Raw genomic sequence first — 24546 nt, 5'->3', positions numbered from 1 at the left:
TGTTGTTGCATCTAAAAGCTGTTTTCTAAATTCAAGGTCACACAGATATTTTCTTCTAGAAATTTTTTAATTTTACGTTTTACATGTTATGCCTATTTATATATATTCTACATCTTATTGGTTCTATTTCTCTAGAGGACCCAGACTAATATAGTCAGCTTGCCAACATTTGCAAAATCTTACTAGGATTTTGACTGAAGTTGTGTTGAAATCTATAAATGTAATTTGGGAGAAACTGAAATAATAATATCAAGAAATTACAAGCATGGTGTATCTATTCACTATGTCTTCTTTGATTTCCTTCATTAGTGTTTTATATTTTTTAATATACCTTCTCTCCATGTATTTTTAGGTTTATGTGTTTTTTCCTTTTTTATTTTTTTAATTGAAATTTAAATGAAAAAATTGTAGGTACATATGCATTTGTAAAAAATAGTATAAAAAATCACATTTTCCCTTTATCCAGTTTCCACAAATAGCAATTCGTTGCAAAAGCAATGGGACAATATCACAACCAGGATGTTGACACTGACACAATCTGTGATTTTGCTTAGATTTGCCCAGCTTTATTTGCACTCATTTGTATGTGTATTTAATTCTATTTAGTTTTTTCATGAGTGTATAGTCATGTGCTCATTATCACTGTCAAGAAACGTAGTAGTTAGAAAGACAACCCCAAAATATTGAATATCACCCTCCTTCCACAGATGCATTAAATACACAGCATCACGTGAACCAGTTCCCTTTGAGAGGAATCAGGGGACAAGTGGAATGATTCCAACACACTGGGTGGTTGAGAAGATGCCCACATTAAAATGAGTAGGAAAGGCTGAGTCACACTCTTGTCATAAACCCAACTCCCTGTAAAGTGCCTTAAAATTGGGAGGGAACCTGCAACTCCCAGGTTCTCCTGAAGAGGGAAGGCTTTGGAATACAGAAGTAGTGTCTCAACTCTTAAAGCTGCCACCCAAGGGAAGGACCCCCAAATCGTCCATCTCTGAGAGCCAACGGGGCTCAGCAGTCACGAGTCCTACAGAACCAAATTACACAAAGAAGCCGTTTTTAAATGGGTGTGCAAGTACCTCCCACAGCTGTACCCCTGGGTTGAGTGCACAGGGAGCAGGCAGAAATGCTCGCCTCTCATTTCTCTCTGGAAGGGTTTGCATACTTTCACAGCTGCTGCCCGAGGACCTGCCTTCCAATCAGCCCGCATCTGAGTGCTGACTAGAAGCCTCCTGGGAGCCTAAAAGAGCCAGTGGACACTTCCCCGACATTCTCCCGTTGGCTTGCTCCAACAGTAAAACAAAGCTGCCAGCTTTTCCCTGGAAGGAGCTCATCCACACATCTCACGTCCCAACTTTAATGGCTACCACCTAAGGGACAGGCCATCAAATCAGCCAGCTCTGAGAGCCAGCAGGACTTGCATTCATGAGTCCCACAGGACTCTTGCAATCAAAGAAGCAGTTTTTAAATAGGTGTGTGAGTACACCCTGGAGATATACTCAGGCTCAGAGAAGAAAAAAGCAAGCAAAAAAGCCCATCTCAGTTTCTCCCTGGAAGAGATTTGATGCACACTTTCCCAGCTGATGCCCGAGGTGCTGCCTTCTAATCGGCCTACATGTGAGAGCTGACCTGCATCCTCCCAGGAGCTTGAGATAGCTGGTGAGCACACACCTCCCCCTGGCTTGCTCCAACAATAACCCCAACTCTCCAGCCTCTCCTTAAACGGAGCTTTTGCACACACCCACCACTCCAACCGTATGACTGCCAATCAAAGAACTGGTCCCAAATCACCCAGCTCTGGGAGCTGATGGGGCTTGGCGTTCATGAGTCCCGGGGGAGCACACAGATGAAAGAGGCTGTTCCACATGGGCACGCAAGCGTTCCCAAGGACTGTTCCCGCTGACTCAGCACAAAATAAGAAGGAAAAAACTCAGCTCCTTATTTCTTCCTGATAGGGGCTAGACTGCATATCTAAAATCCTGATTTCCCAGTTGCTGACTGAAAGTCAGTCTTCCAATTAGCCTGTCTCAGGGAGCTAAAGGGTCAAGTAATTAGCAGTCCTCCAGGAGCCTAAATAGGTGTATGGGCATTTTCCACACCTTTGGAACAGTGGCCGGTGTCGGCACATCCTAACCTACTGCAGACACCAAGAACAAACACAGCAGCTTGGACAAGCACAAGGTTTGAGAATCTACCAGGAGCTCAGGCCAGGCTGACTGACAAGGTTCATCTCTTACAAGAGACCCGTCTGTCAACACTGGGACAGGTGACTGTTTTAACATACAGAAACCAACACAGAGTGTCAAGGGAAATGAAGAAGCTAAGGACTATGTTCCAAACAAAAGAATAAAATTCATCTTTAGAAAATGGCCTTAAAGAAACAGAGTTAAGTGATTTACCAGAAAGAGAGTTCAAAATAATGGTCATAAAGATGCTGAAGGAGATCAGGAGAGCAGTTCATGAAGAAAGGGAGACTTTCACAAAGAGATGGAAGATATAAAAAGTACTAAACAGAGATCATAGATCTGAAGGGAACAATTCCTGATAAGAAAAATTCAACAGAAGGGTTCACTCAACTAGATTAAGTGGAAGAAAGAATCAGCGAACTTGAAGACAGGACAATGGAAGTCATACAGTCAGAAGATCAAGAAGGAAAAAGAATGAGAAAGAGTGAAGACAGCCTAAGGGATACATGGGACAAAATAAAGCAGACCAACATATGCATTATAGTTACCCCAGAAGCAGGAGAGAGAGAGAAAGGGAGCAGAAAAGTTATGCAAAGAAATAATGGCTGAAAACTTCCAAATCTATGGAAAGGAACAGACATCCAGATGCAGGAATCCCACAGAATATCAAACAAGAGAATCCAAAGAGACCACATTGAAACATATTATATTTAAATTGTCAAAAGTTTAAGACAAAGAGGGAATCTCAAAAGCAGCAAGAAAAAAGTGACTTGTTATGTACAATAGAATGATAATTTATAAAGAAATATGATTTATAAATAAAAATTACTTTTTAGAAAAATAGAAATCTTTAAACTATGAATATTATATTAAAGCCTTAGAAAAACTGAATTTTGTAAGAATTAAAGGCCTTAGTATCTATATCTAAACAGTGATTGCATCTATTTTTCTCCACTATTCATTTTCTTTTTCACAAACTCCTTTTCTAAGTGATCATATTCTTCTACTAGAATTGGAAACTCGGCACTGGACAATTAAAATAGTCCATAAGACATTGACAATCTTCATGTAGAAGAATGGTCTTCTTCTGGGAAATTCTTCATTTGTATGTTTACATTGCACTTTAGTTTACTATTATTTTCTTATATTTTAAAAGCAATGAAAACTTTTGGTTTTTAGCTTATTATCTTTGTGTTTAGTTAATAAGCTTTAGCTTACCGAATTGCTGAATTTAGGCTATATCTGTCTCATTTTCTGCTATAATATTCTTTATCAATTTATAATCCTTTTTCCCCTCATTTCAGAGAATACAAAACAAATTCTCCCTTCAGTCTCATGATTGTGAACAAAAAGTGCAGTGAAAGCTCAGAGGATGACTCTCTCAGAAAGTAACTTTGCAATACTCCTCTGATTCTCATCAGGTAAGAAAACAAATTTGACTAGAAACATCTAGTCCTCTCTGTGTGGCTCAGACCATCTTTTTTATTATAGTCAACCTAGTGGGTGTGATGTGGTATCTTATTGCGGGTTTGGTTCGCATTCCTCTGACAGATAATCACGTTGAGCATCTTTTCATCTGCTTATTGGCCGTTCTGTTTTATTTTGAGAAATGTCTATTCAGATTCTTTGCATCTCTTCCTTTCAGTATGGTGGTCCTTACCCCTTTGCCTTGATTGTCTGTGGCCTGCTCAATTTGGAGTCTGTTCTACACAGTGTCTCCTTATTGTGGGACTTTGTCTGGATAAGGACTTACTTGTTCAGTTGTGAGTTTATAAAGAACCAACCTCCAGGTGCTTCAGGCTCTCCCATCAACAACCTGTACTTAGTTGCAGACTGGAGTGGACAAGCTCTTTCCAGTTTCAAATTTGACCTGAGTCTATTTCCAGTGAGAACCCAATGACTGTATTTAAGGTCCTGCTGCTCTCTGGACCATGGAATTCCCTTTTTCTTCCCTCTGCCTGCTTTTGCACAGAGGTGAGGCAGCACTACTGCATCAGTCTTGGAGCTACTGGTGATTCTTCCTACCTTGTTACCCTGGGTAGGATGCATATGTGGGGCACTCTGTGAAAGACACCAGCTGATATCAAACTGTCATCCACTCCCAGAGCAAACCTCCTCTCTGCTCTCCAGCTAGCCTCTCAAGATAAATAACTAATCTTGTTTCTGCGGATAACCTCAGCCAAGCCGCACAAGGCAGGCTGCTCAGGACACTTAGATAAACGGCCAATAGTCAATGTATATTTACTCTCACATTTTTTCCATTACCATACCTCCTCTTCCAAGTGATATTTTAATCTTTATTTGTTGTTAATAGTCTCAAAACTGTTCTCCCTTGTATAGGAAGCAAGTATATGTGCAGACACTAAAGGACTTAAGTTATTTTTTGACATTATAGAGTTACAGATGCTCACTGATGGCCTGGATTTTCAGGGAAAATGTTTTACAATAGAGGTGTACTTTTTTTCTAGACCTTAAAGCATCTGAGTATCCTACAACATGGCTGGTGAGGGAATAGTCTGGAATCAAGGGAACAACGTAAGCAAAAATAACAAAGTTAAAATCAACTGAAGCACTTAGAGAGGATGTAGGATAAGGACAAGGAAGCACGTCTGATTTATTCACGTTGAAGATAAATCAGAAATAAAGAGAGGGGAGGGGGCGGGAAGGGACAGACTGCGAGTTTGAAAGTTGTAGACACTGATAGGTATATATAAAATAGATAAACAAGATTTCACTGTATAGCACAGGGAACTATATACAAGATCTTGTGGTAGCTCACAGTGAAAAGGTATGCGACAATGAATATATGCATGTTCATGTATAACTGAAAACGTGTGTTCTACACTGGAAATTGACACATTGTAAACTGACTATAACTCAATAAAATAAAATTTTTTAAAAAAGAAAGAAAGCTGTATAGAGACAGTGGAGCTAGAGTGGGAAAGAATTTGAAAGCCAGTTTTCATGGTCCGTGGAACCAAGTGATTCTTGTTGCTAAGCAGCTAAATCTAGAACTTAATATGAGAGAAAGGAAGAGGGCGGGTTTGTTTTCCTTTGCCATGTGAAGTACCAAACACAGAGACAGGCAGCACCACCAAGTACGACGAATGTCACAGGTAGAAAGCTTTGTGGAGACCACTAATTCTCTTGCTGGTAAGTCATTGAAGAAGGAAAGGAAAGAAGTACCAAGTATTTCTGCACACAAACACACACACACACACACACAGAGAACAGAATTTCCTGTAGCCAAGTTTTCTGATCCTGGTAAGAATGCAGGTCTTTACTATTTTCTTGCCCTACTGTATTTTTTGTTTGATATTCACTAAATGGACTTTTTAATGGGCTTTTTTCAGGTGAAGTGAATTTTATTAATTAAAACAGGTAACATTTTATTGAATGAAAGGTTCTTTAAATTCCACGGTGCTTTAAAATTTTCAAAAGTCTCACACACGTGACTTCGTATAATCCCACAGCCCCTTTTATGCCCCTGCCCTTACGACGCCCCTCCCCGCTTCCTTCTCCCCAGTGGTAATCACTAGTTTGTTCTCTGTATCTGTGAGTCTGCTTCTTTTTTGTTAGAGTCACTATTTGTTTTATTTTTTAGATTCCACATATAATTGAGATCATACAGTGTTTGTCTTTCTCTGACATTTCACTTAGCATAGTAGCTTGCAAGTCCTTCCATGTTGCTGCAAATGGTAAAATTTTATTTTTTATGGCTGAGTAGTATTCCATTAGGTACACTGGGTATATACACCACATCATCTTTATCCATTCATCTGTCGAGGGACACAGGTTGCTTCTGTATCTTGGCTATTGTAAATAATGCAGCTATGAACGCTGAGGTGCATGTATCTTTCTGAATAAGTGTTTTTGTTTCAGTTTGGGAAACTGAAATAGGCTATGAAAGAGAATGAGAGGGGAAGTAGTAACTAGGGTATATATCTTTATGTATTTGAAAGAGCTGTGGAAAGTTGATGAAAGATAAAGGGGAAGTCTCCCTGTATACTTGTAGGTCTCCATATTATTAGATAATAATGGATTTTATTGGCACCAGTTCATGTTACTCATGAAAAGGTGTCATTCCTTCAGATATTATGATTTCTGGATTCTTAAAATACTGTAATGTAGACAAATTCTGCTCAAATGTTTTATTCTCTTATTATCTTTCCCCAGCCTGAGTTCTAAGGAATAAATTCTAACACGTATATTAAGACAAGGATCAAATTCTTCATTAAACAGGGGTAAAATGAAGAATTGTTGGCTTAGCAATATAAAGTAATTTGACTGAAAGGCAACAATAAATAAAGGCAATATAGACTTTCAGCCACAAGCCCTGTGAGGAAGTGCAAAGTCAGACAGTTATGAAGACACTGAGCAAAAGAACAAAAATGCATTGAAAGAACAGGAGGATTTGAATTATCTGCCATGAACTTGTCTGTTAGTCTGCGGACTCACAGTATAACACTCCAATTTTGAGTTTGTTTCCCCTTTTTAAACTTGCCCTAACCATAATGTTCTGTGTGTGTGTGTGTGTGTGTGTCTTATTTCATCAGTGCTGGCCACTTAATTGTAGAAGAGGAGAAAGCAGGTGTCAGGGTCAATCCAGTTAAGACTGAGGAGTTTAGCAAATAGTGGTTGAACTGGTGAAGTCTGGAGCTGGGGTACCTAGGGATGGAAGTAAAATCCAGCAGCTTCATGAGAAAAACATTTAAAAAAGACATTAAATAAGGTTTCTATGAATTGGAGGAATAAGTTCAGATAAAGAAACAAAAGTCAAAAGCAATTAATCAGATGACTCCTAGTGTTGTGGTTTGGAATTGCCATTGGCAACTGAAGCAATGGGGCTCCAGCCTCTGGACTGTATTCATATGAGGACTTTGAGAATGGGAAGCTTCCACATCGCAAAGCTTCATGTTGTTGAGAGGCAGGTTTTAATAAAACCAGCAGGTATTGGGAGTTCTCCATGAAAAAGTGTGAATAGAAACACAACAGTTTATCTATTTTTTTTGAAAAAAGGATTCCAGAAATCACAGAAGAAATACTCCAGATGAATTTCCTATGTTACTCATTCCAATGGGTATACAGTGATAGCTCATGTTGGTCTAAATTTACTTTTCCCTCCTGGCTAATTATTTCTGTTGATCGATATTTTCATGTTCTTATTGTCCATCTGTGTATCCTCTTTGGTAAAACATTCATTCGTGCCTTTCAAACATTTTTTTCCATTGGATTGCTTATTTTATTAATGTTGACTTTTCAGAGTTCTTTATATTTTATAGATACAACTTCTTTATCAGATATGTGATTTTAAAATCTTTTCTCCCACTGTATAACATCTATTTTCATCCTCTTAACTTAATCTGCCTAGGAAATTTTTTACTATCTTTTTCTGGTGCAATCATCAACCTTTCCTTTAATTGATACAATGCCAATCTATAGAGCAGATTGATCTTGCTTAACTGAAAGTTTATACCCATTGATTAGTAACACTATTTCACAACTGAATATTAGCTGTGGGCTCTTCATAGAGAGCCTTTATTATGCTGAGATAATTCCCTTCTATTCCTAGATTTTTGAGAATTTTAATAATGAAAGGGTGTTGGATTTTGTCAAACATTTATTCTGCATCTTTTTAGATGAGCCTGTGATTTTATCCTTATGTTATTGTGGTATATCAAATTAATTAGTATTCATAAGTTGAAACACTTTTGCATCCCAGGGGTAAATCCCATTTGATCATTGTGGATGATCCTTTTAATGTGCTTTTGGATTTGGTTTGCTACCATATTGTACTTGATTTTCGCATCTATATTCATCAGGGAAATTGCCTATAGTTTGTCTTGTGGTGTCTCTTCTTGGCTGTGTAATCTGGCCTCATAAAATGAGTTTGGAAGTCTTCTCTTCTTTTTTTAATTTTTTGGAAGAGTTTGAAAAGGATTAAAGCTAATTCTTTAAATGTTTGGTAAAATTATCTAGTGAAACTATTGACCTTGGACTTCTCACTGTTGGAGGGTTTTTGATTACTGCTTTGAAATTCTAATTATAGGTCTGTTCAGACATTGTATTTTTTCATGCTTTAGTCTTAGAAGATTGTTGATTTCTAGGAATTTATCTATTTTTTCTAATTAATCCAGTTAGTTGGGATATAATCGTTCTTTAGTAATTGCTTATGATCCTTTGCTTTTTCTGGGGTATCAGTTGTAACATCTCTGATTTTATTTATTTGGGTTCTGTCTCTACATCTAGTTAAAGGTTTGTTAATTTTGTTTATATTTTAAAAGAGTCAGCTCTTTTATTGATCTTTTCTATTGTCTTTTTAGTCTCTATTTCTTTTATCTCCACTCTGACTTTTGTTATTTCCCTCCTTCCACTAGCTCTGGGCCTAGTTGGCTCTTCCTTTTGATTCCTTTAGGGTGTAATGTTAGATTGTTTATTTAAATGCTTTTTCCTCGTTTCTTGAGGTAGGCATCTGTCATGATGAACTTCTCTTCTAGGACTGCTTTTGCTGTATCCCATAAACTTATGGGATTATTATATGCATTTGTATTTTTGTTTGTCTCCATATTTACTAGTTTCTTTTTTGATTTCTTCTTTGACTAATGTTGTTCAATAGTGTGCTGTAAAATCTCAGCCTATTTATAAGTTTTCCATTTTTCCCCCTGCTTTTGATTCTAGTTTCTTTTCATTGTAATCACAAAAGATACCTGGTATGATTTCAATGTCTTTAAGTTTGTTAAGATTTGTTTTGTGACCAACTATGTGATCTATTTCAGAAAAACACACGTGTACTTGAGAAGAATGTGTGTTCTGCTGCTGTTGGTAGAACGGTATATATATGTCTTTTAGATTGGTTTGGTCTACAGTGCTATAAAATCCATTATTTCCCTGTTGACACTCAGTTTAGATCTTCTATCATTTGTTGGAAGTGGGGTATCGAAGTCTACGTTTATTGTATTATTGTCTATTTCTCCCTTCAGTTCTGTTAAAGTTTGCTTTATATATTTACATGCTCTGATGTTGGAGGCATATATACTTATATTTTTTTATCTTTCAAGTGGATTGATTCATTTATCATTATATGATGTTATTCTTTATCTCTTTTGACAGTTTTGACTTAAAGTTTACTCCATCTGATATAAGTCTAGTCATGCCTGCTCTTCTGTTTTCCATTTATATAGAATCTTTTTCCAATCTTCACTTTTAGCCCATGTGTTTCCTTATATCTAAAGGGAGTTTCTTCTACACAGCATATAATTGAGTCATTTTTTTTTACATCCATTAAGCCACTCTATGTCTTTTGATTGGAGAGTTTAACCCATTTATATTTAAAGTTATTATCAATAAGGAATGATTTACTACTGCCATTTTGTTCTTTGTGTTCTATTAATCTTTTTTGTTCTTTTGTCTGTCTTTTTCTCTCATCTTCCATTGTGCTTTGTTGATTTTTTTGGTATTTATATGCATAATTCCTTTGTCTTTTTATTTTGTGTAACTTCTATAGGTGTATTTTTTGTGATTACCTTGGGGCTTACATAAAATATAGTTAAGGTAGTCTATTTTAAGCTGGCAACAACTTAAGTTTAATCACATACAAAAACTCTATACTTTTTAACTTCTTTTCAGTTCACACTTTGTTACTGTCACAACTTATATCAATTTTTACTGTGTGTTCTTTAACATGCTTTTTAGTTTTAGTTACTTTTACCTTTGATACTAAAATTAAAAATGACTTATCCACCACAATTAAAGTAATAACGTATTCTGGTTTTGTTTATAGATGAATTTACATATATACATTTATATATAGAATGTACGTATACTTCGTACTTTCTTATGCTACCATGTTGCTGTTTAGCATTCTATCAACCTGAAAATTTCCCTTTAGCAGTTCTTGTAAGGCAGTTCCAGCAGTGATAAACCCCTTCAGATTTTGTTTGTTTGGTGATGTCTTTATGTCTATTTTTGAAAGACATAGTTTTGCCAGGGATAGTATAGTTAGTTGATGGTTTTTTCTTTCAGCATTTTGACTACATCATCCCACTCCCTTCAGACCTTCAAGATTTCTGCTGAAAAACCTACTCACAGTTTTATGGTGGCTCTTTTGTATGTGACATGTTGTTTTCTTCTATCACTTTCAAAATTCTTTGACTTTTTGCAGTTTTAATGAGCCTTGGTGTGGATTTCTTCAGGTTCATCTCATTTGAGATTTTGGATTTTGTGCATGTGGACACTCATTTCTTTCTTCAGATGTGGGGAATTTTCAGCCATTACTTTTTTGAATAACCTATCTGGTCCTTTCTCTCTCTTATCCTTCCAGGACTTCCATCATGGGTATAATACTGGTCTTCTTGCTGGTCTCCTGTAATTCACTTGCTTCATTTTTTTTCATTCTCCTCTTTCTCTCCTTGGGCTGAATAACTATCAATGCTCTATCCTTCTGTTGATGGATCCTTGCTTCTGCTTGATCCAGTCTGACGATGTTCTGGGTTTAACTGGTGTTACTGGGTCATACTCAGATCTGGAGAGGTAAGGAATGGAAGCCAACAAGCTGTGTCTCCTTCTGTCATTTGGCAGAGGGGTGGGAGGTATCAGGCCTTATGAATGATACTGCTATGTTTAATATAGGGTTCCATTCCTTGCTCTAGTGTTGAGCTGAGGTATGGTCAAGTTGTTGGGATTTTGCTGTTTCCTCTGAAGTCAGATCAGCTAGTTAGCTACCTAAATACTGAATGAGGGTTAGGCTGGCCTGCCAGGGCTTTTACACTGCCAGTGTAGGTGGACTGAATAGCCCATCAGGACACTGATTGTGGAGTGTGTTTTCGGTGGCCTACAAGTCTTTTTGAAGTTGACACTCTTGGTGAATCAGCACACGTGTGTCTTGGCTCAAGAGCAGGTGCTGGAGCGCCGTACTGCTTCTTCACTGAGCTTTTCCTGTCATTTGATGAGAAAGAGCAAACTATTCTTGAGTCTTCTGCTTGTCTGTTTTTGTCTATGCCTGCTGATGGTCCTGTGTTAAAGACCTCCCCAGTTCCCAATTTAGGGTACATATGAGCGATGAAAAGAAAGCCCAGGGAATGCACCCTGGTGCCATTCCTCAAGTCTAGAGGTCTCTAGCCAGTCTGTCTTTTGCTTTTTGTGTGTCTTCCACAGAATTATACCTGGAGTATTTAGATGTATGTAGAGAGAATAAGCAGGGAAAACTGAGTCTCTACTACTATGTTCCAGAAACAAAATTGGCCACAGTTGTTGAATAATGTGCTACATTAAAATGCAATAAAGTGTAAATACCTTTTGAGTAATACTCCAGGGAACAATAAAAGTCAAGCTGACCATTATTTACTAGACAAAGAATTAAGCTAGGCATTATAGGAGATGCTATCATTTGTGAAAGGCACAGATAATGCTCTTGAGTACTTCCAATCTAACAAGTCTAGTGAGGAGAGTAATGTAAGAAAGATAAAAGAAAACTAAATTTGGTCTACAGAGGTAGTGGTAAGTACCATTAAAGGGATTTTAAAATAACAGGAGAGTTGTTGTTGTTTAACATGTCTCTTAGGTAACTGACTAATTTATCACTTGAGGTTGACAAAAACAGGTATTATTACTGATTCCAATCTACATGTGTAAATTAGGACAATCGCAGCATCCAATATATATGGTCATCTCACCCTTAAGATCTTTTTTTTAAAAAAAACTATTTATTGTGGAAATGTTCACATATATGCATGTATTTAGAGAATAGTATAATGAATCCTTAATTGCCCATCATCCAAGCTCAATAAATCTATGGCCAGTTTTCATTTTTCTATATACTTCTATACACTCCCATTTTTCTATACACCCCTCTGCCTTATTAACATTTAAGAGCAAATTCTGTGCAGCTTCTAGAGTCATCCCTTGATCAAAACACTAATCACTTTTATTGCACACTTTTCTCTTTCTCCTTATCAGGTCGTTTCTAACTACCCCCATCCATATGTTGCCTTTTGTTTTATTTACAGGGCTGATGATACTCTAATGGTTAAACTCCGCCAGAAGCCAAATACTTAATGATTATCCCTGGACATTAACCAGCTCAGAATAAGGAGCCAGACCATCTGTGACTCTCAGCCCTGCCTGCTTTCTTCTCTGGACTAATGCTACCATTATAGTAGCTTCATAATGACTGTAATTGAAGTTCTGTTGTACATGAGAATCATACCACTGCTACACTGGCTGGGGGTGTTTCTATATTTTTCAGGACACACTCAGGCTGAGCACCCTCAATATCACAGCCCCCCAGAAGTGGTGATTCCCTTGAAGGTACCTGACACTAGCAGAGGCATGAAGCCTAAAGGCTGGCTCTCTTACAGCCTACATTTTGGGGGCCAGAGACATGTTGTACACATGAAGGTCAAGAAGCATTTGCTGTCCAGACACCTTCCAGTGTTCACCTACACAGACCAGGGTGCTCTCTTGGAGGACCATCCTTTTGTCCAGAATGACTGCTACTATCATGGTTATGTGGAAGGGGACCCAGAATCCCTGGTTGCCCTCAGTACCTGTTTTGGTGGCCTTCAAGGATTATTACAGATAAATGATGTTGTTTATGAAATTAAGCCCAAGATTTTTTCTACCAAATTTGAGCATCTGGTATATAAAATGGACAGTGAGGAGACTCAATTCCCAACCATGAAATCTGGCATTATGGAAGAGGAAACTGTAAGCCAATTTGAGTTTCAAGAGATTGGTAATGCTACTCTGAAACAAAGTGGTATTGAAGGCTGGTGGGTCCATGTGTACATTGTTGAAATTGCAGTCGTGGTGGACAATGCTCTATATCATCAGTTTAAAAAGAATGTCACAAAGTTGAAGGAGAATATATTTCTTATTGTAAATATAGTGGATTCCATTTATGAAGATATGGGTATTAAGGTGTTCATGTTTGGTATGGAGATCTGGACTGAAAAAAATCACGTTGAAGTGGATGCTGTAAAGAGATCTCTGAGAGATTTTTGTGAATGGAAGGCTGAAAACATTGATGCCCGCATAGCCCATGATACCGTACACCTGTTTATAAACAGAACATTAAGAGGATTGACTGGTTTAGGCTACATTGCAGGAATGTGTAGATCAAAATTTAGTTGTGCAGTTGTTTCCTTTGGAGGCAAAACCTTGCCCATTATTGCGATCGCCATGGCTCATCATATAGGTCATAATTTGGGTATGTCTCATGATGAAGTAACATGTGTGTGTGCAGAAGGTTTTTATAGATGTATAATGAATGCTGACAACCCACCAATAGTCAAATTTAGCAACTGCAGTTACTCTCTTTTTTGGGGATATACTGTACATACGGCAAAATGTTTGCACTACACTATATACACAAAGGACATATTTTCAAGGACGCGCTGTGGGAATGGTGTTGTGGAAGAAGGAGAACAGTGTGACTGTGGATCTTTGCAGAGCTGTTCAAAAGATGCCTGTTGTCTGACAAACTGCACTCTGAGCTTTGGGTCTGCTTGTGCTTTTGGGCTTTGTTGCAAGGACTGCAATTTCTTACCATCAGGGGAAATGTGTAGGAAGGAGGTCAACGAATGTGACCTTCCAGAGTGGTGCAATGGAACATCCCACATGTGCCCAGATGACGTATACGTAGAGGATGGAATTCCCTGTAACGAGAGCGCCTACTGTTACGAAAAGAGGTGTAGTGACCGTGATACTCAGTGTAGGCAAATTTTTGGCCAAAAGGCCAAGAATGCAAAAAACACTTGTTACAAACAAGTAAATACTCAAGGTGATCGTTTTGGTAACTGTGGAGTTGAGAACTTCACATATCTAAAATGCAGTATGTCGGACAGCTTGTGTGGGAGAATTCAGTGTGATAGCGTGGCAGAAATTCCCCGCCTGAAAGATCATTCTACTGTGCATGGGACTCGTGTCAACAACACCACCTGCTGGGGTATAGACTACCACATTGGGATGACCATACCTGACATCGGTGAAGTGAACGATGGCACAGAGTGTGGCCCAGAACATGTCTGCATCCAAAAGAAGTGTGTTCATCTTTCTCACTTGGATAGTGATTGTTCACCCAAGTTCTGCAACATGAGGGGGATCTGCAACAATAAACATCACTGCCATTGCAACTACCTGTGGGACCCTCCCAACTGCCTAATAAGAGGCCACGGAGGGAGTGTCGACAGTGGCCCACCCCCTAAGAGAAAGAAGATAAAGAAGATTTACCTGATATTTCCATGTCTTCTTTTGTTGTTACTTCTGTTATGTTGTCTTATTTACACTTGTCTGAAGAAAAAACCTAAAGAAAAAAAAGGAAACATTCAGCCTCGACCTGAAAAATCAAGGCAAAAAACTCAGACTCCACGTGGGAAATAAAAACAATTAGTACCAAAAAGATATGCCTGAATAGGTACGCATTAAAAGAAATAAAGGTAACTCCTAGAATGCTTCCACTTCTTCTTCTTTATCTTAAACAATCAGAAGTTTTATTTTTCCTGAAATTTATTTCTTTATATTTTCTAGAAAGTGGCATGGCACATGGGTGGTGTACCAGTTTTTAAGTTACTGCTTTTCAGTGCCAAAGCCCCTTCCCATTTTGTACTCTGCATTGTAGGAATCACATTTCTGCTGCATCAGCCCTCCTCCTACAGGAATCTGTAATAGGGTGAATGAGAGGGAATTTGGAAATCTGGGAGATCTGTTTGCTTCCTCTATGTCAATGTAACCTCAATGACAGATCTCACAGTGGCAGTTATACTTAGTTGCAATACCCTTTCTTTAAAAATTCAACCCAGATCAACATCATTGTCTGTCTAAGACATAACCAGCATAGCTCTCCGTGTGTTACCCTCAGAGTTCCTTAGCCCCAGGTCTTTGATCTCTCTACCAAACGCCAAATCCTCTGCACCAGCTTAGCAGAGAGAGTTTTGAGTCTCATGAGACCCTTGGGGGCCAGCTCTACAGTTCTCTAGATTCCATAACCCAGTCTCTTTGCTTTGCTCTTCAGCTCCATGAATGAGATCACCCTCTTGCAATTACGATTTTATGGTTACTGACCAGTTACTAGCACAGTGTCTCCCTTAACTTGCTGTGTTCTTTAGTACCTGTTGATATAATTCCCTACATTTAATTCTATCCCCCTAAAATCACTGAGTTGTTTTTTTGTTTTCTGACTGGATTCTGACTGTTACAGTACTTATGTTGGCATAATAAAGAAAGTGGGATTAAGGCAACATCAATTTTGTTTGCTTGTTTGCTGGAGTTTTTCTTTACCACTGCCCTTAACCATCTTGGGAAAAGCACTTAAAATCACTGCCAGTTTCCAACAAAATAAGAAAATACAGGATGGTAATAACAGTTGTCTCTAAACTTCTGGGTTTCTTTGGTAATAAAATGAGGTAAAGAATATACTTCCAAATTTAGGCAGGTCTTGGTAGACAATCTGTTTTTCTGAAAACAACAGCTATACAACGCCAAATACATTTCTCAAAATTATATTTTAAAAGTATCAGAGAACTGTTGAGGAAATGAAGATTAGAAGACTTAAAAATCACAAGAAAGGGAAAACAATTTGAATTGTCAGTACTTTTTCCCCCTGAAACAAAAATGTTTGTTCCCTATAACATGATGATTCTGAACGTAAATTAAGGACCATGCTTGGCCTACCAAGTTAGAGATCCTCTGTCGAAGAAAGAGAAACCTGGAAAGCTCTTAGTGTGTAGAATAGACTAGATTGATAAATTGGGCATTTAAGGACATCAAATTCAAAATCAGTTTTTCCCATAACATTTTTGCTGAGTTTAGATCCATTTGCTGGGAAATAGATTAAAGTCTTTAAAGACAGAGATATCTACAATCTGTTGTGTTTAGGAAGCAAAGACCTAGTGGAAGGGATTTTGCCTCAAAGATGTGTAAAGAAGATGTGGTATATTTATACAGTGGAATACTATTCAGCCATAAAAACCGACAACATAACGCCATTTGCAGCAAAATGGATGCTCCTTGAGAATGTCATTCTAAGTGAAGTAAGCCAGAAAGAGAAAGAAAAATACCAAATGAGATCGCTCATATGTGGAATCTAAAAACAAACAAACAAAGCATAAATACAAAACAGAAATGACTCATAGACATAGAATACAAACTTGTGGTTGCCAAAGGGGCGGGGGGTGGGAAGGGATAGACTGGGATTTCAAAATTGTAGAACAGATAAACAAGATTATACTGTATAGCACAGGGAAATATATACAAGACCTTATGGTAGCTCACAGAGAAAAAAATGTGACAACGAATATATATATATGTTCATGTACAACTGAAAAATTGTGCTCTACACTGGAATTTGACACAACATTGTAAAATGATTATAAATCAATAAAAAATGTAATATAATAATAATAATAATAACATATAATGGAAGAAATCTGAAAAAATATATCTATGTATATGTAAAACCGAATCTCTTTGCTATACACCAAAACATAACATTGGAAATCAACCACATTTCAATAAAAAGTAAAATAATTATAAAGATAATAACAATTAAAAAAAAAGATGTGTAATGCCTTCCCTTTAAAATCTTTGCTTGATTTTGAAGGAGCTTAGAACATAAGCTAGAGAATTCAGCTTTGAAGATTTAAGTATCAGAACATAATTACCCATTGCTTTCAGAGCTGAGAAAACAGAGGCCTGTGGGCTCCCAGTAGAAAGTCCAGTAAGGCATATGTGTCTTCCTGAATTCCTATGTTTTCTTATATAGAACATCTAGCATACAATTAAAAAAATTACCACACATATCAAGAGGAAGAAATTATGGCCAATAATAAATGGAAAATAACAACAACAAATATAGTAAAAGAAAAGACAGAAGCCATCTAAAAGATGACCCAAAGAGTGGAAAAGACAATAATGAACAAAAAATCACTATGACGACTATTGCAGAGAAACTGGAAGGAAAATGAATAGACCACAGAAAAGAAGGTAGGTTCACTTCACCAGACAACTGGCATCTATGCACACTTGTCAAATACACATTCTAGAGCTGAAAAATAACGTATTTAAATTCAGGAAACCAGTGAACAGTTTGAATCATAGACTGCATTGTATAATTAAATTAGTTAACTATAAGAAAAGTTAGTGAAAAAAAGTCAGCAACTGACACACAGAAAAAAAGCATTAAAATAGAGGAGTGATATGTGAAACATAGCAATAAATTTGAAATGATTAAAATAGAGTCCCAGTTGAGGAAAAAGAGAATTGAATAAAAGTAATAAAAAACATATAATGACTGAGAATTCCCTCAAAGTATGGAAACCTCCCCCTGCTTCAAGAAAAACCAATGAATTTCAAGCAGAATAAACATACAAAAACACACATGTAACCATATTATAGTAAAACTGTTGAAAACCAAAGACACTGAGAAATCTTAAAAGCAGCCAGAAATAATATATCCATATCTTAAAAGAAATGACAATAAAATAGATGGTTGAGCTCACACAGAAGGCATGGCTAGTGTGAGCACTAGTGACCAGAGGGGAGTGTGCTGCTGAGCTCCGCAGGCTGTTCCCCACATAAGGCCACTGCAGAATGGGAAGTGTAACCCATCTATCAGATACACAGAAATAAAAACATCAAGTCAAGCAAAGTGAGGCAACAGAGGAGTATGTTCCAGATGAAGGAAGAAGATAAAATCCCAGAGGAAGAACTAAGCGGAGATAAGCAACCTACCGATAAAGACTTCAAAGTAACGATAATAAAGATACTTAAAGAGCTCAGGAGAAGAATGGCTGAGCACACTGAGAATTTTAACTATAAAGAAGAACCAGAGTTGAAAAATAACTAATATATATAATATATATAAAATATACACACAGGTATATACTAGAAGAAGAAATCAATAGTAGATTAGATGATACAGAGGAATACATTAGTGAACTGGAAAACAAAGTAGAGGAAATCACTCAAGTTGAACAGAAAGAAACTAAAAAGAATTTTTTAAATGAGGATAGTTTAAGAGACTTCTGGGAAAACATCAAACATACTGACATTCACATTAAGGGGTCCCAGAAAGAGAAGAGAGAGAGATAAAAGGGCAGAGAACATACATGAGAACATAATAGCTGAAAACTTCCGTAACCTGGGAAAGAAAACAGATATTCAGGTTCAGGAAGCACAAAATCCCAAACAAGATCAACAAAAGAAGACCACACCAAGACACACTGTCATTAAAATGGTAAAAATTAAAGACAAAGAAAAAATATTAAAAGCAGCAAAGGAATAGCAACGAGTTACGTACAAGGGAACTCGCATAAGGCTCACAGCTGCCTCTGCAGGCCACGAAGGACTGATATGATACACTCAAAGTAACAAAAGAAAAAAAAACTAAAACCAAAAATGCACAGCAAGTGTATCATTCAGATTTGAACGGGAGACAAAGTTCTACAGTCAAGAAAAAGCTACGGGAGTTCAGCACCACAAAACTGGCTTTTCAGAAAATGTTAAAGTAACTTCTTTAAGCAGGAAAAATAAGATAATTTGAAATAGGAAATTTGGGAAACATAAAAATCTCACTGGTAAAAGCAAACATACAGTAAAGAGAGTAGATCAACCACTTATAAAGCTAGTAGGAAAGTTAAAAGAAAAGTAGTGAAGTCATCTGCAACAACATAAAACACGGCGGGTGAGTAAAGACGTCATGCTTTTAGAATGCGATACAACTTCAGTAACGAGCAACTGACAATAGACTGTTACACGCATAGGTCATTATATATGAATCTCAAGGTAACCACAAACCGACAATCTATGACAGACACACAAAATAAAGATAAATACACCACAAATAAAGAAATTTACAGGCCAATATCACTGAAGAACATTATGCAAAATTCTTCAACAAAATATTAGTAAGTAAAATTTAACAACACATTAAAAGCATCATACACCATGGCCAAGTGGGATCGATCCCAGGAATGTGGTTTATTGTTTGCCAGTCAGTCAGTCAGTGTGGTGTGTGACACACCACGTTACCAAACTGAAGAATAAGAATCACGTGATCAGCTCGGATGCAGGAAAACCTTTTGGCAAATTCAACATCCATTTATAATAAAAACTATCCCCAAGTGGGTACAGAGGGAACGCACCTCAACATAATAGAGGCTAAATATGACAACCTCACAGATGACATCATATTCAATGGCAAAAAGCTGAAACTATTTCCTCTAAGAACAGGGACAGGGATCGCTCACTCTCACCACTTTCAGTCAACATAATATTGGAAGTCCTAGCCACAGAAATCACTAACAACAAACTACCAGAAGGAAAAATTAAGAAAACAATCCCATTTACGATCCATAAAAAAAAGAAGAAAATACTTACGGATAAACTAAGAGCTAGTTCTTTGTTTATTTGAAAAGATAAACTAAACTGACAAATCTCTAGCCAGACTCATCAGGAAAAAAAGAGAAAGGGCTCAAATAAATAAAATCAGATACAACTGACACCACAGAAATACAAAGAATCATAAGCAACTGCTACAAACAGTTACACACCAACAAATTAGAAATCTAGGAGAAATGGATAAATTCCTAGAAACATACAAAATTCCAAAACTGAGTCAGGAAGAAATAGAAAATCTGAGTAGATGAATTACTAGTAACAAAAATAAATCAGGAATCAAAACAACTCCAACAGACAAAAATCCAAGACCGGACGACTTTATGGGTGAAATTCTACCAAACATTTTAAGAAGAGTTAATACCCATGCTTCTCAAGCTATTCCAAAAAATGGAAGAGAAAGAAAAACTTCCAAACTCACTCTATAAGGCCAGAATTACCCTGACCCCAAAAACAGGGTAGAGGGTGTGCTTTGCGTGCACAAGGTTCTGGGTTCAATCCCCAGTCCATCCATCCATCCATCCATCCATCCATCCATCCATACATACATACCTAATTACTACACACACACACACACACACACACACACACACACACACACACACAAACTTTTTTAAAGAAAGAAAATAATCCCATTTACAATCACATAAAAACAAATAAAATACAGGAAAAGTGTCAGTATCTTGGTGGCATGAGATGTTCCCTCTCCCCTTCTACTTACGACCAGTAAAACCTCCATAACTCAACAAAGTTACCTCTGCCCAACACACCAGTGCACAAGAGAATCCCGCACGTCTGTCTATCTACCGGGGGTGGACTGGCCCGCACAAAGGCGGCGGGACCACAGGAATCACGGAGGTAGAGCCTGCAATCCCAGATTCCCCCCGCAATGGCGGCTGAGCCAGCAGCCCCCGAGAGCTGGGTAACTTCAGGGGAGGCGGCACACACACCACTAGCCTAACGGCCACAGTGGTACTCGCAGCCACGGGGACCTCGACAGCAGTGACAGTGGGGCCTGCAGCTCTGTCCCTCCAGCTGTGGAGGTGTCTGTAACTCCACCCCCTCCTGCTTACAGTAGAGTGGTGTGCACCTGCCAACCCTGGTCATGGCCAAGACTCCAATACTGGCTCCCTCTCCCCATCTTCCTCCTCTTGCAGCAGTAGAGCCTGTGACCAAACAGACCCCAGATGTGGTGGAAACACCCACCACCCTGGGGCCCCAGACAGTGACACCAGAAGCAGCGAGGCACCAAATGACCCTGGTGATACAAGCAGCAAGGAGGACACCAGGCAACACCTATGACATATGGTAGAGGGTGAAAAATGTCACTTCTAAAGTATCATCAGGCTGAGCAGGAGAAAATAAACATTTATGCTATAGCGCCACCTACTGGAAATTAGAAATGGCGTCCAACTGCTAACCTGTTGAATCAGTGGAACCAAATTAAAAAAAAAAAAAAAACAGCTTTATCTGAAGAAAAACATTGTTCACTACTTCAGATGTGCTGGCAGAAGAACAGCTCATCAAGCACCATGAAGAATCCGTGTAAAACGGTACCACAAGAGGAAAATGACAATTCTCTAGAAACCAAACTTAAAACTGGTGGAATATTGCAATCTGAGAGAGAATTCGAAAATAGCTGTCATGAAAAAAGTCAAAGAGCTACAATAAAACTCAGGAAGGCTGTGCAGTGAGTACAGGGCTACAAGTTAATGAATAGAAGGAATATTTTACCAAAGAGATTGAAACTCTAAAAGAGAACCAAAAAGAACTCAATGAATGAGATAAATAATGCATTAGAAAGCATTGGAAATGGTGCAGATCATATGGGAGAGAAAACTGGCAAGCTAAAAGATAGAAATTTAGAAATTATACAGATAGTAGAGGATGAAGAAATTCTATGAGAACCAACCGACTCTATTAGGAAGGGCAACATTAGCATGCAAGAAGAAGAGAGGGAGAAGGGAGCAGGGGGATTATTTAAAGAAAACAACAGCCGAGAACGTCCTAATCCTGCTGAAGGAACTGGATATACAAGCCCATGAAGTTAGGAAAACACCTAATTACTCCAATGCAAAAAGACCTTCTCCAAGACACATTAAATTAAAAACCATCAAAGTCAATGACAAAGAAAAAGTTTTTAAAGCAGCCGGGGGTGGGGTGGGGGCAGATAACCTACAAAGAAACCGCCATTGGGCTTCAGTTGATTTCTCAGCAGAAACTCTACAAGCCAGGAGAGAGTAGGAGGACACACTTAAAATACTGAAAGATAAAAGCTGTCACTACATCTGGCATCTTTGTTTTTGTGACTGACACCTAGAGGGATACCCACTGATTGACTGTGTCAGGTGGCCAGGGGGCTTGCGTTCCTGGGTCCCGTGGGATTGTAAGGATCAGAAAGATGGTCCTCAGCAGGCTACCATCCACAGGATACTTTACACAGAGCACACTGAAACACACAGAAAACCCGTCTGTGAAAGATCCCCATGTGCTTGTCCTGGGGGAGTTCAACAGCAGACTAGCTAGGTTAAACAGAAGAACGGATCGGTGGTGAGCACAAAGAAAAAGGAGGAAAACCGCCTTACCAGAGCACCAAACAGAAAAAAAAAAAAAAAAAGAATTGAAAAAATAAAGGACAGGTTAAGGGGCTTATGGGACACCACCAACTGGACTAACTGTAGTTTGCATTATAGGAACCCCAGAAAGAAGAGGAGAGAGGGGAAAGGACAGAAAATGTACTGAAGTAATGATGCCTGATAACTTCCATAACACGGAGGAGGAAACAGACATCCAGGTCCAGGAAACCCAGGTAGTTCCACATGAGATGAACCCAAGGAGACCCACACCAAAACACATAATTAAAATTCAGTCAAGAGTTATAGACAAAGAGAAATTCTTACATGCAGCAAGAGATAAACAATTTGTTACATACAAGGAAACTCAGATAAGGCAATCATCAGATCTTTCAGCAGAAACTTTGCAGGCCAGAGGGAGTGGCATAATATAATCAAAGTTCAGAGTTTTCTTGTTCCCTGATTTCTCTGTATTGCTATAATCTTCTTAGTACTGCTTTTGTTGCATCCCATGGATTTTGCTATATTGCATTTTAATTTTTATCTGTCTTCAGGTATTTTAAATTTTTCTCCTTTGATCTCTTCATTGACCCAATAGTTGTCTGGTAGCATGCTATTCAGTCTCCACACATTTGTGATTTTTTTCAGCCACCTTCTTGCAGTTGACTTCTAGTTTCCTACCATTGTGATTGGAAAATACACCTGATACGATTTCAGTCTTCTTAAATTTACTGAGGTTTGTTTTGTGTACCAGCATATGGTCTATCCTTGAGAAAGTTTCATGCGAACTTGAGAAGAATGTGTATTCTGCTGCATTTAGATGGAATGTCCTGTACAAATCTATCAAATCCATCTGGTTTAATGTTTGATTTAAGGCAGCTGTTTCCTTGTTGACTTTGTCTGGAAGATCCGTCCGTTATGTAAGTGGGGTATTAGTGAGGTTTGCATAAAATATCTCATAGGTAAATAGTCCTTTTCCTCTGATAGCATTCTATCTTCATTTGCCTATAAGAGTTCCATCCTTTTTGACCTCTGTCTTTACATTTTTGTTGTCTCAAATGATCCATTTTTATTTTGTGTGTTTGTTACCAAATTGAAGCATCTGTAGTTATTTTTACTATCTATACCCTTTAGCCTTTATGCTATAATTGTTTAACAACCTATTCTGATACACACTTGCAATTGTCTAACTCTGTTTGTTTATCACATTACTCAAAGTTTTGTGTACTTTTGCTTTTTAATTTCAGGTAGAAGAAATCCTTTTAACATTTATTATAGGGCAGGTCTAATGTTGATAAACTCCCTCAGCTTTTATTTGTCTGGAAAACCTTTATTTCTCCTTCATATCTGAATAACTTTGCTGGATCAAGCACTCTTGGCTGACAGCTTTAACCTTCAGTAATTTAAGCGTGTCATCCTACTCTCTCTCCTGGCCTGCAGAGTTTCTGCTGAAAAAAATCAACAGAAGCCCAATGGCAGTTTCTTTGTAGGCTGACATCCCTTTTACTCCATTATTGTCTCATTTTCAGTCACTCCCTTTTCAGTAAACTTGTTATAAAGTGGAAGTTTTTGTCCCCCAAAGTTTATATGTTTGCATCCTCAATCCCATCAAGAGGTGCTAAGAGGAGGAGTCTGGGGAGGTAATCAGCTGTAGATACAATCCTGAAGGCAGACCTGCCTTGCTGGGGTTAGTGCCCTTATTAGACAAAGAACAGATACCAGAGCTTCCTTTCTCCACCAAGTGACAGCATAGCCAGGAGGTGGCCCTCCTTCCACGAGTAAAGAAAAGGCCCCTCAACAAGAATTAAGTCTCCTGGCACATTGATCTTGGATTTCGCAGCCTCTAGAGTTGTAAGAAGTAAATGTGTTTGAGTCACCCATTCTATGATAGTATGTTATAGCAGCCCAAGCTGACGAACGTGAAACTCTTTTTTCCTCTAATTGTCTTTTTCTAATAATTCCAATGTTTGTCACGTCATTCCACCTGAATTTATTATCTACCTTCAATAAAGCCTAAGATAGGATCAATCTCAAATCCTGTACATGCTTTCAGTAGATATTATTAAATTGTTAAATGACTAAATCATCCAGGTGCTCAAAGAACCCAAGAGATATCAGAAAATAAGAAGTCATGGAGCCAGTAACAGAAATGAGGTTTCAATTATTATCTTATGACATCATACATACCATTTCATAATTGTCTAACTTCTCCAAAATCAATTTTTCCTCCACAATCAGACCAATTTAACGCAAATAACTGATTCCTAAGGTAACCACTCCCAAACATTATGTCCTCAGTGTAAGTCTCCTGGAATATAATTCTTGAATAATCAAATGGCCCTCTGTCTTTTCAAATGAATAGCTGTTTTGTACGTGAACATATGCTTTTTCCA

At 38.0% G+C, this 24546-nt stretch overlaps 1 protein-coding gene across 1 annotated transcript; it reads left to right on the top strand.

Moving 5' to 3' along the window:
- The first annotated feature begins 12380 nt into the window (after positions 1-12380).
- ADAM29 (ADAM metallopeptidase domain 29) lies at positions 12381-14567 on the top strand. The gene has a single exon (XM_010996406.3). It carries the CDS (start codon positions 12381-12383, stop codon positions 14565-14567), a length of 2187 nt encoding a protein of 728 aa, XP_010994708.2.
- Positions 14568-24546: the final 9979 nt, after the last annotated feature.

Source organism: Camelus dromedarius, chromosome 36, assembly GCF_036321535.1.
Source record: "Camelus dromedarius isolate mCamDro1 chromosome 36, mCamDro1.pat, whole genome shotgun sequence".
Lineage (NCBI taxonomy): Eukaryota > Metazoa > Chordata > Mammalia > Artiodactyla > Camelidae > Camelus > Camelus dromedarius.
Note: the sequence above shows the minus strand (reverse complement) of the source record. Positions and strands in the feature narration are given on the sequence as shown.

What these genes read in the sequence shown, in the direction of transcription:
- ADAM29 (XM_010996406.3), top strand. Translation starts at nt 12,381, where the DNA reads ATGAGAATCATACCACTGCTACACTGGCTGGGGGTGTTTCTATATTTT.